At 46.7% G+C, this 18,231-nt stretch overlaps 1 protein-coding gene across 1 annotated transcript in view; it reads right to left on the bottom strand.

Annotated features, from left to right (window-relative positions):
• The window catches only part of MTMR8 (myotubularin related protein 8), a 156,730-nt gene extending 140,634 nt beyond the window's left edge, over window positions 1–16,096 (bottom strand). The window contains exons 1-2 of the mRNA XM_063937216.1: window positions 15,780–16,096; window positions 4,489–4,611 (exon numbers count right to left, since the gene is read on the bottom strand). Of these exons, the coding sequence (XP_063793286.1) occupies window positions 4,489–4,611; window positions 15,780–15,815 (159 nt within the window). The 5' untranslated portion in view covers window positions 15,816–16,096. The remainder of the gene's footprint in view (window positions 1–4,488; window positions 4,612–15,779) is intronic.
• Window positions 16,097–18,231: the final 2,135 nt, after the last annotated feature.

Below are 18,231 nucleotides of genomic sequence, written 5' to 3' on the forward strand. Positions count from 1 at the left end.
CTCGCACTACGCAACATATTTTCGCCAATTGCGGTGATAATGTTTATGCGGTTACATCCTTCCTGGCTTTTGATCAGGATAGGGATGACTTCATCCGGAATGCCTTTTTTCCTTCAGGATCCGGTGTTCAACCGCCATGCCGTCAAACGCAGCCGCGGTAAGTCTTGGAACAGACAGGGTCCTTGCTGGAGCAGGTCCCTTCTCAGAGGTAGAGGCCATGGATCCTCCGTGAGCCTCTCTTGAAGTTCCGGTTACCAAGTCCTTCTTGGCCAATCCGGAGCCATGAATATAGTGCTTTCTCCTCTCCATCTTATCAATCTCAGTACCTTGGGTATGAGAGGCAGAGGAGGGAACACATACACTGACTGGTACACCCACGGTGTTACCAGAGCGTCTACAACTATTGCCTGAGGGTCTCTTGACCTGGCGCAATACCTGTCGAGTTTTTTAATCATGTGGACGACTTCTGGGTGAAGTCCCCACTCTCCCGGGTGGAGGTCGTGCTGAGGAAGTCTGCTTCCCAGTTGTCCACTCCCGGAATGAATACTGTCGACAGTGCTATCACATGATTTTCCGCCCAGCGAAGAATCCTTGCAGCTTCTGCCATTGCCCTCCTGCTTCTTGTGCCACCCTGTCTGTTTACGTGGGTGACTGCCATGATGTTGTCCGACTGGATCAACACCGGCTGACCTTGAAGCAGAGGTCTCGCTAAGCTTATAGCATTGTAAATGGCCCTTAGCTTCAGGATATTTATGTGAAGTGATGTATCCAGGCTTGACCCTAAGCCCTGGATATTCCTTCCCTGTGTGACTGCTCCCCAGCCTCGCAGGCTGGCATCCGTGGTCACCAGGACCCAGTCCTGAATGCCGAATCTGCGGCCCTCTAGAAGATGAGCACTCTGCAACCACCACAGGATGGATACCCTTGTCCTTGGTGACAGGGTTATCCGCTGATGCATCTGAAAATGCGACCCGGACCATTTGTCCAGTAGGTTCCACTGGAAAGTTCTTGCGTGGAATCTAACGAATGGGATTGCTTCGTAGGAAGCCACCATTTTTACCCAGAACCCTTGTGCATTGATGCACTGAGACTTGGTTCGGTTTTAGGAGGTTCCTGATTAGCTCGGATAACTCCCTGGCTTTCTCTTCCGGGAGAAACACCTTTTTTCTGGACTGTGTCCAGGATCATCCCTAGGAAACAGAAGACAAGTCGTCGGAACCAGCTGCGATTTTGGAATATTGAGAATCCAATCGTGCTGCCGCAACACTACCTGAGATAGTGCTACACCGACCTCAAACTGTTCCCTGGATCTTACCCTTATCAGGGAATCGTCCAAGTAAGGGATAACTAAAATTCCCTTCCTTCGAAGGGATATCATTTCGTCCATTACCTTGGTAACGACCCGGGGTGCCGTGGACCATCCCTACGGCAGCGTCTGAACTGATAGTGACAGTTCTGTACCATAACCTGAGGTACCCTTGGTGAGAAGGGTACATTTTGACATGAAGGTAAGCATCCTTGATGTCCCGAGACATCATGTAGTCCCCTTCTTCCAGGTTCGCAATCACTGCTCTGAGTGACTCAATCTTGAATTTGAACCTCTGTATGTAAGTGTTCAAAGATTTTAGATTTTAGATTTAGAATCGGTCTCACCGAGCCGTCTGGCTTCGGTACCACAATAGTGTGGAATACCCCCCCGTTCCCTGTTGCAGGAGGGGTACCTTGATTATCACCTGCTGGGAATACAGCTTGTGAATGGCTTCCAAAACTGCCTCCCTGTCAGAGAGAGACGTCGGTAAAGCCGACTTTTGGAAACGGCGAGGGGGAGACGTCTCGAATTCCAATATGTACCCCTGAGATATTACCTGAAGGATCCAGGGGTCTACTTGCGAGTGAGCCCACTGCGCACTGAAATTCATTGAGAACGGGCCCCCACCGTGCCTGAGCTTGTAAAGCCCTAGCGTCATACTGAGGGCTTGGCAGAGGCGGGAAAGGGTTTCTGTTCCTGGGAACTGGCTGATCTCTGCAGCCTTTTTCCTCTCCCTCTGTCACGAGCAGAAAAGAGGAACCTTTTGTCCGCTTGCCAACAAAGGACTGCGCCTGATAATACGGCGTCTTATTTTGAGAGGCGACCTGGGGTACAAACGTGGATTTCCCAGCTGTTGCCGTGGCCACCAGGTCTAAAAGACCGACCCCAAATGTCCCCTTTCAAAGGCAATACTTCCAAATGCCGTTAGGAATCCGAATCACCTGACCATTTTACTGGTAGAATTGGACAACGCACTTATACTTGATGCCAGTCGGCAATTATTCCGCTGTGCATCATGCATATATAGAAATCCATCTTTTAAATGCTCTATAGGCAATAATATACTATCCTAATATTTCCAGTCAGGGAATCCGACCATGCCCACCCAGCACTGCACCTCCAGGCTGAGGCGATAGCTGGTCGCAGTTTAACACCAGTATGTGTGTAAATACCTTTTTGGATACCCTCCTGCTTTCTATCAGCAGGATCCTTAAGGGCGGCCATCTCATGAGAGGGTAGAGCCCTTGTTCTTACAAGCGTGTGAGCGCCTTATCCCCCCTAGGGGGTGTTTCCCAACGCACCCTAACCTCTGGCGGGAAAGGGTATGCAGCCAATACTTTTTAAGAAATTATCAATTGTTATCGGGGGGAAACCCACGCATCATCACACACCTCATTTTATTTCTCAGATTCAGGAAAACTACAGGTAGTTTTTCCCTCACCGAACATAATACCCCTTTTTGGTGGTACTCGTATTATCAAAAATGTATAAAAACATTTGCCATTGTCTCAATCATGTAACGTGTGGCCCTACTGGAAATCACGGTTGTCTCTTCACCGTCGACACAGGAGTCAGTATCCGTGTCGGCGCCTGTATCTGCCATCTGAGGTAACGGCCGCTTTAGAGCCCCTGACGGCCTATGAGACGTCTGGACAGGCACAAGCTGAGTAGCCGGCTGTCTCATGTCAACCACTGTTTTTTTATATAGAGCTGACACTGTCACGTAATTTTCAACAGTACATCCACTCAGGTGTCGACCCCCTAGGGGGTGACATCACTGTTACAGACACTCTGCTCCGTCTCCACATCATTTTTCTCCTCATACATGTCGACACAAACGTACCGACACACAGCACACACACAGGGAATGCTCTGATAGAGGACAGGACCCCACTAGCCCTTTGGGGAGACAGAGGGAGAGTATGCCAGCATACACCAGAGCGCTATATATATACAGGGATAACCTTATATAAGTGTTTTTCCCCTTATAGCTGCTGTATGTTTTAATACTGCGCCTAAATAGTGCCCCCCTCTCTTTTTTTAACCCTTTCTGTAGTGCAGGGAAGAGCCAGGGAGCTTCCCTCCAACTGAGCTGTGAGGGAAAATGGCGCCAGTGTGCTGAGGAGATAGGCTCCGCCCCCTTTTCGGCGGCCTTATCTCCCGGTTTTTTGTATATTCTGGCAGGGGTTAAATGCATCCATATAGCCCAGGAGCTATATGTGATGCATTTTTTGCCATGTAAGGTATTTCTGTCATGTTTTATTGCGTCTCAGGGCGCCCCCCCCAGCGCCCTGCACCCTCAGTGACCGGAGTGTGAAGTGTGCTGAGAGCAATGGCGCACAGCTGCAGTGCTGTGCGCTACCTTATTTGAATACAGGAACGTCTTCTGCCGCCGCTTTCTCCGGACCTCTTCGTTCTTCTGGCTCTGTAAGGGGGCCGGCGGCGAGGTTCCGGGACCCATCCAGGCTGAACCTGTGATCGTCCCTCTGGAGCTAATGTCCAGTAGCCAAGAAGCCCAATCCACTCTGCACGCAGGTGAGTTCGCTTCTTCTCCCCTTAGTCCCTCGATGCAGTGAGCCTGTTGCCAGCAGGTCTCACTGAAAATAACAAACCTAAACTAAAACTTTCACTAAGAAGCTCAGGAGAGCCCCTAGTGTGCACCCTTCTCGTCGGGCACAGAAATCTAACTGAGGCTTGGAGGAGGGTCATAGGGGGAGGAGCCAGTGCACACCAGTTAGTCCTAAAGCTTTCTTTAGATGTGCCCAGTCTCCTGCGGAGCCGCTATTCCCCATGGTCCTTACGGAGTCCCCAGCATCCACTTAGGACGTTAGAGAAAAGGGTGTAAGTGCATGTGGCATAAAACTAGTGTCACCCTGCAAGAATCCTGCGATGGCTCGCTGCAGAATTACACTTTTTTAGTGAACATGTTTTACGCCTGGAACCTGGGGTATAATAATGGTAAACGCTGCATCAGCCACTAAATAACCAGTGAGAGGCTACATGAAACAGGTCTTAATGCTGAAGGGAAAGGGAAGGGGTCAAAAGTGAGGAAGAGGACTGTATGCCAAACGGTTAGGAATAGAGGTACCATACATAATCACATTTCTAGCAATAAGACCTGTCCCCAAGGGAGCCACGCTACATTTAACTGATAACCAGCTATCTGGGGTCATACATACCCATGTTTCCTTGCGCGCACCAGAAGCAGCTTCAACATAAATAAGGTGAGTGGCAGTCAGATATAGGGTACCATTGGCAGGTCTCTTGTTTGTGTATCTGTCAAGTAATTTAACATTTTCTACCTACAATAGACGACACATAAAAGAAAAAAAAAGATAAGTAACTTCCCTGAAATTGGAGTATTTTTAAGAGAAAGTGGATCAAACCAATAAATGGGGGAGATGTACTAAGCAGCGAAAAGAGTCAAGAAGTGAGCCAGTGGAGAAGTTTCCCATGGCAGCCCATCAGCTGCTCTGCATAATTTTATAATATGGAAATTATAGATGTCACTTCAATGCTGATTGGTTTGCATGGGCAAACTCTCCACTGGATCACTTCTCCACTCTTTTCACTGCTTAGTACATCTCTCCCATAGTATATAATAACCAATTTATTTATTTTTAAAAAGTAAACTGTATCATACTAGACTCTATACATTACAATTAAAATAACATTTCCATGTACCATACTCAAAAGTCCTAAAGTGAGGTGGGGGGAGTACACAATTTTTCTCTGACAGAGTATCAATCATAATTTAGCACCATTTGTGCACTCTACATGTGCATTGCCTAAATTCCAAGTCTCACTGCGTGGAAAGAGTCTAAAATAACTCTGATCAGAAACAAACACAAAACGCAGCACCCTCATTCATATAGAATATTATATATCACTATACAACTGAAGAGAACCTAAATACAGCAATATAAACACCAAACTGATATTAAGTCAATGCTCATAGCAGAAGTGGTCATGCCGTAAAGAAGAATATGAAGCCCATCAAATCTCCTTTATACAGTGACTGATAGTGTTTTGCAAGTTATGTTAGCAGTGCCATTTAATGCAATTCTGGAAAAAGTAATCATGTGAAAAATGAAACGGCCCACATGCATACACTTATCCTGTATCAACTTTTGATGCAGAAGGGTCATTTGGATGTTTTGTAAACAACAAAATTATAACAACAATTTATCATTGTTTAGCATTATCAATATTGATCATAAAAATTTCAACAGATCAAAACGTCAACATAAAAGTGCAGACACAGTCTAACCCTAACATTTCTATTATCGACAATTGGACTGTGTTGACCTTAGGACTGTCGGCATGTCTAAATACCATTTTGTAATCACAGAAAATATTTAAAAGACCCATTATATAGCAATGGCATTCACTCGAGAAAGTGGTTGACAAGCATGTAAATAGCTCATGTTCTGCATGTCAGGAGATAATATTTAGAAGAAACAACTGCAGGCCTGGGTACATGCATCTCAATGTTTGCTCCTTTGCTAACCACATTGACAGACACTACAGTTCTTTACATGTTGTGTATTTAAGAAACAACCCCATCCCTTTTAAGTGCCAGAGGAGAACTTATTAAATCAGTAGCATGAGAGGTAGTATACATCCAAGTGTTAATGCTGGGTAAAATGCAATGCACTTCTATGGGAATGCTCATTAAGTACACATTACATTATACTGCAGGGGAGCTTTGAGAAATTGCTTAGAATGTTAAGATTGAAAAGGAGTCAGAAGTTTTGTCCTCAACCTGCAGTTTTCCACATACATGTGTACGCATTGGTTGTATCCGTCAATTCTTGCAATGGCTGGGAGGAAAGCACCACAATATTGAAAAAGTGTTACAAAAAATAATAAATAAAACGAACTGAAACATAAACGAATGAAGTACAGAAGCAAAATGCCATTTTCTAAGTAGGATATAATAAGACTCAGAACTGTAATCCTACTAATGAAACTTCCTATGTTGCATCTGGATTTCAGAACACACGTACCACTAATTTGTAGTCTTTCAGTTATTCCCTATTATGAGGGGTGATTGATAAGTACCCATGTTAGGCAAGAAAAAAAAATTTATTGGGAAAAAATTTTTTTCAACATAGTCCCCTTTGACCTCGATGTACTTGGCCCAACAAAATTCCAACTTTTCAAGCCCTCAAAAAAAAAAAAAAAAAATTTGTTGAACTCTGCGAGATAGGCTTCAGTTTTGGCGATGACCTCCTCGTTCGATGCGAATCTCTTTCCGCCGAGCCATTTTTTCATGTTTGGAAACAGGAAGAAGTCGCAGGGGGGCAAATCTGGAGAATACGGCGGATGCAGCAGCAATTCTTAGTCCAATTCCACCAATTTCGCTGTGGCGACGTGGGACGAGTGTGTCGGCGCACTGTCGTGGTGGAACAGCATTTTTTTCTTCGCCAAGCAAGGCCGTTCTCTCTTCAATGAGTCGTCAAATCTGCCCAATAATTGAGCATGAAACTGGCCTGTGATCGTTCTTCCCTTTTCCAAATAGTCGATGAAGATTATGCCTTTCAAATCCCAGAAAACGGTGGCCATGACCTTTCCGGCCGATGGAACCGTCTTCGCCTTCTTTGGTGCACGTTCGCCGGGTGAAGTCCACTGTTTTGACTGCTCCTTCATTTCTGGCGTGTAGTGATGGATCCATGTTTCATCAACAGTCACGAAACGGCGCAGAAACTCCTTCAGATTGTGCTTAAACAGGTCCAAACACTGCTTCGAAGTGGTCATTCGATTCCGCTTGTTGTCCACAGTGAGCAAACGTGGCACTCATCTTGCCGATAGCTTTGTCATGCCCAAATGTTCATGTAGGATCTTCTGCACACGTTCAAATTAGATGCCTACGATCTCAACAATCTCTCTGATCTTCACTCACCGGTCTGCCAATACGATATCATGGATTTTGTAGACCATTTCATCCATAGTCACCTCAATTGGGCGACCTGGATGCTCTTCATCGAGGACGGATGTACGACCACGCTTGAATTAATTGAACCAATATCTGATGGTTGTCATCGAAGGTGAAAGGTCACCATAAACGGCTTCCAACTTGTCTTTGATTTCTTCACAGGTCTTCCCATCCAAAAACAAGATCTAATTACCGATAGGTACTGCACTTTCTTCATAGTTAGAACACACTCAAACTTGCTCACTTCCAACAACTACCAAAACAAAAGTACACAATGTATTTATCTGAAATTCTGACAGTCGTTGTTTGACAGATGACACTAAATGACGATATAAACGTTATGGTAAGAACTTACCGTTGATAACGTGATTTCTCTTATGTCCACAGGTATCCACAGGATAACATTGGGATATTGTCGAGCGACAGCGAAAATGGCACCAACACGGTCACGAGCTTTCTGGCCTCCCAGGATGCATTGGGGCCTCCACTATATAGTCCCGCCCACTGACTCAGTCAGATCAGTTCTTTCCACAGCGATTATAGGCAGGAACATTAGGTAGAGACCTGTACAGGCGATAAGAACACACATGCACACCCTTCCGTACAAGAAGGAAGAGGTTTTTAGTGTTTGTCTAGATCCTCAAATCAGATGCGTCCGGGTGGGATCCCTGTGGATACCTGTGGACATAAGAGAAATCACGTTATCAACGGTAAGTTCTTACCATAACGTTTATTTCTCTGGCTGGGTCCACAGGATTATCCACAGGATAACATTGGGATTCCCAAAGCCATTTTAGTGGTGGGGACGCTCCTGATTGCACAGGAGGACCTTTCGCCCGAAGTCTGCGTCATGAGAGGCAAAAGTATCCAAGGCATAATGTCTAATGAATGTGTTTATGGAAGACCATGTGGCTGCCTTACACATCTGTTCTGCTGATGCACCCTGTTGTGCTGCCCAAGAAGGATCTACCTTACGTGTAGAGTGTGCAGAGACATTAGCCGGAATAGGGAGATCTGCATGAGAATAAGCTTCAGATATTACCACTCGGAGCCATCTCGCCAGCGTCTGTTTACTAGCAGGCCAACCTCTCCTATGGAATCCGTAGAGGATGAAGAGGGAATCTGTTTTCCTGATGGCACTAGTACGATCTATATAGATTTTTAAAGACCGGACCACGTCCAGTGATGCTTCTCCCGCAGATAGTCCCAATACCTGAAAAGCTGGGACTACAATCTCTTTATTCAGGTGAAACTTTGACACCACCTTTGGAAGATAACTAGATCTCGTTCTGAGAACTGCTCTGTCTGGAAAAAAACTTAGGAAAGGAAACTTACATGATAATGCTCCTAAATCTGACACTCTTCTGGCTGACGCCATTGCCAGTAAAAAAAGAACTTTAATCGTTAACCACTTAAGATCCGCTCTCTCAAGTGGTTCAAACAAAGGACCCTGGAGAAATTTAAGAACTAAATTCAAATCCCAGGGAGCTGCAGGAGGAACAAATGGAGGTTGAATATGTACTACTCCTTGGAAAAACGTACGTACATCCTGTAGGTCACCAATCTTCTGCTGAAACCATACAGTCAACGCTGAGACTTGCACCCTCAAGGAAGCAACCTTCAACCCCTTATCCAATCCTGCCTGCAGAAAATCCAAAATTCTAGCTACTTTAAAGGCTCTTGGATTGTAATTTTTTCCAGAACACCAATGAATATAGGCTTGCCATATTCTATGATATACACGGGCCGAAGAAGGCTTTCTTGCTCTAAGCATGGTTTGGATTACTTGCTTTGAAAATCCTTTAGCCTCTAAGATAGAGGTTTCAACAGCCACGCCGTCAAAGACAGGCGATCCAGATGACTGTGACAACAAGGACCCTGCATTAACAGATCTGGACGTTGAGGGAGTAGTATCGGTGCTTCCACGGACATTCTCCACAGATCTGTGTACCAATGCCTTCTTGGCCAAGCTGGAGCTATTAGAATGACTGCTCCTTTTGCCTGTTTTATCTTTCTCACTACTCTGGGTAACAGAGATATTGGAGGGAACAGATATGCCAGCTGAAACCTCCATTCTACTGACAGTGCGTCTACCAGGACTGCTCCTGGGTCCCTTGTTCTTGATCCGTACCTCGGAACTTTGTTGTTTAGACGAGACGCCATAAGGTCTATCTCCGGTAGACCCCATCTGTTCACCAGTGTCTGAAACACTTCTGGGTGTAGTGCCCATTCGGTTTCCTGAATGGTGTGCCGACTGAGAAAATCCGCTTCCCAATTTAGTACACCCGGGACAAATACTGCTGACAATGCTGGGAGATGGAGTTCTGCCCACTTTAGAATGGGAGTTACTTCCTCCATCAGACTCTTGCTGTGAGTCCCTCCTTGATGATTTAGGTATGCTACTGCCGTCGCATTGTCTGAGCGGATCTGGACTGGTCTTCCTTGTAGATTGTCCTTTGCCTGAACTAGGGCCAAGTAAATGGCTCTTATTTCTAACAGATTTATCGGCAGGCGACTTTCCCTTGCGGTCCATTTTCCCTGGAACCATAGGCTTCCGAGTACCGCCCCCCAACCTTGCAGGCTGGCATCTGTCGTCAGGACTTGCCACTCTTTTATCCAAAAGGGTCTCCCCTTGTTTAAATGGTCTGTCTGTAGCCACCATGCTAGAGATCTTTTTACATTTACTGGAATCTTTATCATCTGCTTCTTTATTGTTTGATGATTTCCGTTCCATTTTGTCAAAATGAGATGCTGCAATGGTCTGGAGTGGAATTGCGCATATTCCACCATGTCGAATGTTGATACCATCAGACCCAACAGTCGCATTGCTGCATGGACTGACATTGTCTGGGCTTGCAACGCTTCCTGAGCCATGACCTGCACCTTGACTATTTTCTTCTCTGGTAAGAGAACTCTCTGTAGGTCTGAATCCAATATGGCTCCCAAATGAACCATCCGCTGTGATGGATTCAGGGACGACTTCTCCCAATTTATGAGCCACCCGTGTCTCTGTAAACAAACTATCGTCTGTTGGAGATGGCTCAACAGTAAATCTTGCGACTGTGCTAAGATTAATAGGTCGTCTAGGTATGGGAATATCCTTATCCCTTGTTTGCGCAGACAAGCTGCCATAACCACCATGATCTTGGTAAACACCCTGGGTGCTGTAGCTAGCCCGAAGGGCAGAGCTTGGAACTGGAAGTGTTCCTTGAGGATGGCAAACCTGAGGTAACACTGATGTGATAGTGCTATAGGCACATGTAGGTAAGCATCCCGCACATCCAGAGATACCATATAGTCTCCCGGTTCCATAGCCAACATTATGGAGCGTAACGTCTCCATATGGAACTTCGGGATCCATATGTAATTGTTCAACATCTTCAGATTTAGAATTGGTCGATATGACCCATTTGGTTTCTGGATTAGAAACAGATTGGAGTAATACCCCTGTCCCTTTTGTGATGGAGGTACTGGGACAATCACACCTGACTGCAGTAATTTTTGGACTGCTTCTTGCAGGGCATTGGCCTTCGACTCTATACGAGACGGGCTGGTGCAAAAAAATCTTTGAGGAGGCTGCCTCCTGAATGGGAACCCATACCCCTGAGATACTACCTTCTGCACCCAGGTATCTGTTGTTGACTGTTGCCATGTGGGTGCAAATTGCAGGAGTCGGCCCCCAACCCTGGAATCCTTCAGGCGGAGGCCCGTCTCTTCAGGCTGAGGGCTTTTGTTCAGGTTTGGAAGCTGGCTTTTTGCTAGCCCACTGCTTCCTACCCCTGGATTTAAACTGGGGTTGTTTAGGCTCCTCTTTACCTTTCGCTTTGCTTTGCCAGCGAAATGAGCGAAATTTTAAACCCTTGGACTTAGGGTTGTAGGTAGCCGGAAATCTGACCTTCTTCGATTCAGCCTCTGACTCTAGGATATCCGATAAAGGTTTTCCAAATAATATATTACCCACGAAAGGCAATGCTTCCAATTCCTTCTTGGACTCCGCATCTGCCTTCCAGGTCCGTAGCCAGACTGCTCTGCGAGCGACTACTGCCAGGGCTGAAGCTTTAGAAGCAACAGTGCCTACATCAATGGCTGCTTCTTCTAAATACTGGGCAGATTGTCTTAAACGGCAAAGACGATCCTCTTGCTCCCTAGTAGGAGAGGGGATGTCATTCTCTAGTTCCTCTATCCATTCGCCCATTGCCTTTGCTACCCAGGCCGAAGCCATAGCAGGTCTTACCACTGCACCCACAAGAGAAAAAATATTTTTCAATAGGCTCTCTACCCTCCTTTCTGTGACATCATTCAAAGAGGTAGATGACAGTGGCAAAGCAGATTTGTGCACTAGTCGCAGAACATGTGCATCTACTTTTGGAGGAACTTCTCTCTTCGAACAATCTCCAGCAGGAAATGGATAATAAGAATCCCATCTCCTAGGAATCTTATACTTTTTACCGGGCGCTGCCCAAGACTCATCCATCATTTCCGTCAACTCCTCTGACGCTGGAAATTCAGCTTTCACTGACTTTGTTCGTTTGAATACAGGTGCTTTTGCTTTTAACGCTGTCTTGGCTGGTTCTTCCAGAGAAAGCACAGCCTTTACTGCATTAATGAGTTCAGCTACATCATCTGAACTAAAGCTCTGCGACTGATCATCATACGGAGTTGAATCTATTGTTTTCGCATCATCATCCGATGTATCCTCTTGTGTAGTCTGCCATACAGAAGTATCTGTCTTAGTCTTACCTACCCCTTGGTTGCTTGTAGAGGCTACTGGAACCAAACCATAGGAAGGGAGCTGCATGTTTGGGTTCATAGTGTAACCTAACCCTTGAGGTGGTGCTACTGGAGCTAACCTGTCCGCTATTGAAGACAGAGTCTTTGCGAACATATTCCATGGTGGCTCTACTGGAGGTTGAACTAACTCCTGTTTTTTACTTCGCTGAAAAGCGAAACAGTTTGCACACAAACCCTCATAAGTGACCAATTGAATCATATCAATTACCCCTGACTTACAAGATAAGCATGTTAGGGCTGTAGGAGTGCTTGACAAATTCTCCTCATCACTTTTGCCGCTCACAGACATTTTTTCTGATATTGACTACACAATTTTGTGACTGAACCACACCCTATAATCAGTATATAGAGGTGAAATCAATCTGACCACAGTGCACCTGATTTGAGGGTCAGAACAGGACTGACATTACACAGAAAAGTCAGCACACATACTAGCAGTCAGTCACATGTTAAAGCATTAGACATTGTCATATGAGAATACAACCTCCATAATAACTTATACATAAGTAGGAAAATTGTACTTCTGTTTAACTGGTTCTTTTTCAACATAACATGCAGAAAACACAGTAATATACAGGTCTCATATGCAATAGGTACTAAAAATTAACAGTGCACACTAAGAAGTAGAAGGAATTTTTAGTACTGTACACCCTGCCTCCAGGGAGCGGGATACAGGGAGACTCACCACACTTCCATATCCAAGCAAAGACGCTCGAAAGACGCTGAGTGGATTCAGACGCTACTGGTGTACACTGCCGCTCTTGGTAACTGATAACGGACACGGACGCTCACCAACGGACACGGACGCTGAGCGACTCCACGTGCATGCAGACACTAAAGGCCTGCGACTCGGTCTGGGCGGGTTTATATCCAGTGTACACAACCGCAGCGTCTAAGCTGCGACCGAGTACCCTCGTGGTAGCGTCTGAGCCGGAAGTGAGGTCATTCAGTTCATGAAACGAGAGACCCACGGGAACTGGCCATGAACTCGGAGGAGGGACGGCCAGGAGAGCGTCTGAAACCCCCTGTTGACTTAAACTCCCAGGATCGCGGCCTCACCTAGTCCTGGCGCCTATGATCCCCGGAGCGTAGCGCTGTCACACTCGAGATGTTCGGCGCATCAACACGCTGTTTGTAGTCTCCACCAAATCAGCGTAGCTGTGTCCTGACCCCTCTAGTAAGAGGAAGTCCATATACTCACTGTCTCCCCATGCTCCGGCCACAGCCTGGTAACGTCTGCTGGACCTGCTAGAACATCCGACACAGACGCCCGTCGAGACAGCACTGTACCGCGAAGGTAAGCGTTGTTGCGACCCGGTGGGGAGTTGTTGGAGCGACTCTTTCTAATACACGTTTAAGACGCTGTTAAGAGAAGTCGCTCAAACCAAAACAGTAAGTCTATAAAAATAAAGTAATGAAAACTTGAGGCTGCTCTCACAGCAGCCCTGTGACCATGCGGCTTCCTGCCGCACCAAGCAAAAAACTGATCTGACTGAGTCAGTGGGCGGGACTATATAGTGGAGGCCCCAATGCATCCTGGGAGGCCAGAAAGCTCGTGACCGTGTTGGTGCCATTTTCGCTGTCGCTCGACAATATCCCAATGTTATCCTGTGGATAATCCTGTGGACCCAGCCAGAGAAATACAGGTTTGACGTCAGTGGAGCGTTCGGTCTTCAAACACGGGTACTTATCAATCACCCCTCGTACGTTTTATATTACTCTATTCATTTGTAAAAATAAATAAATTTCAAAAACAACATTATTAATCAGTTCTCAGTCTTAATTCATAAACTGCCAGCTTTGTCACCTAATGCTGCCAGAGCACAAGAGGGACACACAAACTACTAAAGTAATGAAAGAGCCCTGTACCATACTCTTATCCCAACAAACTGTCACTCAGTGGTGGTCGGATTGCCAGGTCAGCAATTAAAAAAGAACATAACATAGTACGCTTTACAACTGATAAACAATAGACATAGCTGATTAATTTGCAAAGCAACCTGGCAGCACGCTTACTTAATGTATAATTGGATTTAAAACCAGAAATGGTTAACTCCATGTAAATAAAGTACGGAATCATAAAAAAATTCAAATAATTTATGTTTCAGAATATTCTGGTTTTAACAAAATAATACTTAAGTGTAGGGTCTTAAACGTCCACAATACTGTGGACATAATGTGCAATTTAAATCAGTCAGTGCAAGTGATGAGGAACTGACTCTCCCAGGATTATGACAGCTTCCTGCAAGTCACTTACAGCGGCTCAGTAGGCAAACAGAGAACAGTGGATGATTAGAGAATGGTATTACGCTCACTGACAGTATCTTCTCCTAACACCTCCATATACTGCAGCCACTTACAGACAAAGGGAATGGAATCCAGATACCCAGAGAAGGAAAAGCAATATAAGTGCTGTTCCTGTTATACTATGTGTCCTCACACACTTTTCACCTGGCACGACAGACGCTGGTAGCAATTCCCACTTTTGTGTACTTTTTCCTGTTATTTTGTATTAGCTGGATACATATACACTTATAATGTACTAGGTCAGGCATTCCCAACCGCGGTCCTCAAGGCACACCAACAGTGCAGGTTTTAGTGATATCCAGGCTGCAGCACAGATGGTTAAATCAAAATAACTGCGGTACTAATTAAGTCACCTGTGTTCAAGCCTGGATATCACTAAAACCAGGACTGTTAGTGTGCCTTGAGGACCGTGGTTGGGAAACACTGTACTAGGTACTTAGGATTAGTGTATTTGTGGTAAAGGAATTGGTATGAAGTTACATTTGTGAAGAAACAGTTGCATTGGCACAAGCTAAGTCACTATGGGGTCTATTCATGAAGCAGTGAAAAGTGCAGAGAAGTGAGCCAATTGAGAAGTTGCCCATGGCAACCAATCAGCTGCTACATATAATTTTATATAATGCATTTTCTAAATGTTACCTTAACATTGATTGGTTGCCATGGGCAACTTCTCCACTGGCTCACTTCTCCACACTTTTCACTGCTTCATGAATAGACCCCTAAGGGGTCTATTTACTAAAGGGGGGTACTCAAGGAGAGATCCATGCCTAAAATCTAAGCAATCTGACTAGATTGCTTAGATTTTAAGCACAGATCACTCGTGTGTACCCCCCTCAGCGATAGCGATGCGCTGCCCCGCACATCGCTATCGCTGCTGCTAGACTGGCCTGCATGCAGGCCATAAGTCTTGGGTGGAGATAAAGTTGACAGAGATAAAGTACCAGACAATCCGCTCCTAACTAACATGTCACAGGCTGGGTTTGAAAAGTTTGGAGCTGGTTGGCTGGTACTTTATCTCTGTGAACTTTATCTCCACCTGAGGCTTAGTAAATAGACCCCAAAGTCCCTGTAAGTGCTGGCAGCAGCTGAGGATAGGTGTGTGTGTGGCCACATCTGTAATACATGAGCAGGCAGCAGTCCCACTCAGTAGTAGCAGCTCCCACTGCTCTCCCCTATCTGCCGGGCAGAACATGCTGTCACTCTCACACTAACCTTACACTAGCTGCGGGCAACCCTGAATCTATGGCTCCGCATCTCAGTGCACGGTGCTGCTACTGGGAAACAAGTGTGAAAAGCAGAAGTAAAGCATAGTGCGCTGTCTGTGGGACTGTCAGGCTGCTGCCACCAGGCAGGTGCGCTGTATACGGAGCCGGCCGTGCGTGTACGGGCACCAAGGACGGTAAGGATACAGCTACTGTAACATGTGGTCCTCACCTTGGGGATGGAGATGTGCTCCATACTGTCTACCATGTTCTCCTCCTCACCGCCTTCTGCCCCACGCCCCTCCTACAGTCACCCCACCCGCCATCTTCCTCCCTGGCTGCGATCATCGGAATCAGCTGACCCGGGCGTCACAACCCTCCTCAGGAGAACTCGCGATATCTCAGGCAGACGGCTCAGACGGGGCGCAACAACAGCGGTGGAGGATGCCGGGGAGACTTTCTGTACACAACCCGGTCACCATGGCAACTAGCCGGTGGCTGTGTCTGTAGAAGCCAGCGCATAGTTGGTGCTGGTCATGGTCAGACAACGAGTTGATGTAATGATAGTAAACAGTAGATATGGCTGGGTACGTATCTACTGCCCTCTCATGGGGATCAGTACTAAATGCCGCCGGCCAGAATCCCGGCGGTTGAAATACCGATGCCGGAATCCCGACCACACAATCCCGACAGGGGTGGCGAGCGGAACGCAGCCCCTTGCGGGCTCGCCACGCTGCGGGCACGGTGCCTCGCTACGCTCGGCACACTATTATATTCTCCCTCTATGGGTGTCGTGGACACCCACGGAGGTAGAATATGTCGGGATTCCGGCGTCGGTATTTCTCTATCGTCCTAGTGGATGCTGGGGTTCCTGAAAGGACCATGGGGAATAGCGGCTCCGCAGGAGACAGGGCACAAAAAGTAAAGCTTTTCCAGATCAGGTGGTGTGCACTGGCTCCTCCCCCTATGACCCTCCTCCAGACTCCAGTTAGATTTTTGTGCCCGGCCGAGAAGGGTGCAATCTAGGTGGCTCTCCTAAAGAGCTGCTTAGAAAAAGTTTAGCTTAGGTTTTTTATTTTACAGTGAGTCCTGCTGGCAACAGGATCACTGCAACGAGGGACTGAGGGGAGAAGAAGTGAACTCACCTGCGTGCAGGATGGATTGGCTTCTTGGCTACTGGACATCAGCTCCAGAGGGACGATCACAGGTACAGCCTGGATGGTCACCGGAGCCGCGCCGCCGGCCCCCTTGCAGATGCTGAAGTCAGAAGAGGTCCAGAATCGGCGGCTGAAGACTCCTGCAGTCTTCTAAAGGTAGCGCACAGCACTGCAGCTGTGCGCCATTTTCCTCTCAGCACACTTCACACGCAGTCACTGAGGGTGCAGGGCGCTGGGGGGGGGCGCCCTGGGAGGCAAATGTAACCTATATAAAGGCTAAAAATACCTCACATATAGCCCCCAGAGGCTATATGGAGATATTTAACCCCTGCCTGGATTCACTAAATAGCGGGAGACGAGCCCGCCGGAAAAGGGGCGGGGCCTATCTCCTCAGCACACGGCGCCATTTCCTCTCACAGCTCCGCTGGTCAGGACGGCTCCCAGGTCTCTCCCCTGCACTGCACTACAGAAACAGGGTAAAACAGAGAGGGGGGGCAAATTTATGGCGATATTTTGATATATATAAAGCAGCTATAAGGGAGCACTTATTATAAGGCTATCCCTGTTATATATAGCGCTTTTGGTGTGTGCTGGCAAACTCTCCCTCTGTCTCCCCTAAGGGCTAGTGGGTCCTGTCTTCGTTAGGAGCATTCCCTGTGTGTCTGCTGTGTGTCGGTACGTGTGTGTCGACATGTATGAGGACGATATTGGTGTGGAGGCGGAGCAATTGCCAAATATGAGGATGTCACCCCCTAGGGAGTCGACACCAGAATGGATGCCTTTATTTATGGAACTACGGGATAGTGTCAACACGCTAAAGCAGTCGTTTGACGACATGAGACGGCCGGACAATCAATTAGTGCCTGTCCAGGCGACTCAAACACCGTCAAGGGCTGTGAAACGCCCTTTGCCTCAGTCGGTCGACACAGACCCAGACACAGGCACTGACTCCAGTGGTGACGGTGACGAATCAACCGTATTTTCCAGTAGGGCCACACGTTATATGATTTTGGCAATGAAGGAGGCGTTACATTTAGCTGATACTACAGGTACCACTAAACAGGGTATTATGTGGGGTGTGAAAAAACTACCTATAGTTTTTCCTGAATCAGAAGAATTAAATGACGTGTGTAATGAAGCGTGGGTTGCCCCTGATAAAAAGCTGATAATTTCAAAGAAATTATTGGCATTATACCCTTTCCCGCCAGAGGTTAGGGAGCGCTGGGAAACACCTCCTAGGGTGGACAAGGCGCTAACACGCTTATCTAAACAAGTGGCGTTACCCTCTCCTGAGACGGCCGCACTTAAAGATCCATCAGATAGGAGGATGGAAAATATCCAAAAAAGTATATACACACATGCAGGTGTTATACTACGACCAGCTATAGCGACTGCCTGGATGTGCAGTGCTGGGGTAGTTTGGTCAGAGTCCCTGATTGAAAATATTGATACCCTGGACAGGGACAATATTTTACTGTCGTTAGAACAAATAAAGGATGCATTTCTTTATATGCGTGATGCACAGAG

The sequence above is a fragment of the Pseudophryne corroboree genome, chromosome 8, assembly GCF_028390025.1.
Source record: "Pseudophryne corroboree isolate aPseCor3 chromosome 8, aPseCor3.hap2, whole genome shotgun sequence".
NCBI lineage: Eukaryota > Metazoa > Chordata > Amphibia > Anura > Myobatrachidae > Pseudophryne > Pseudophryne corroboree.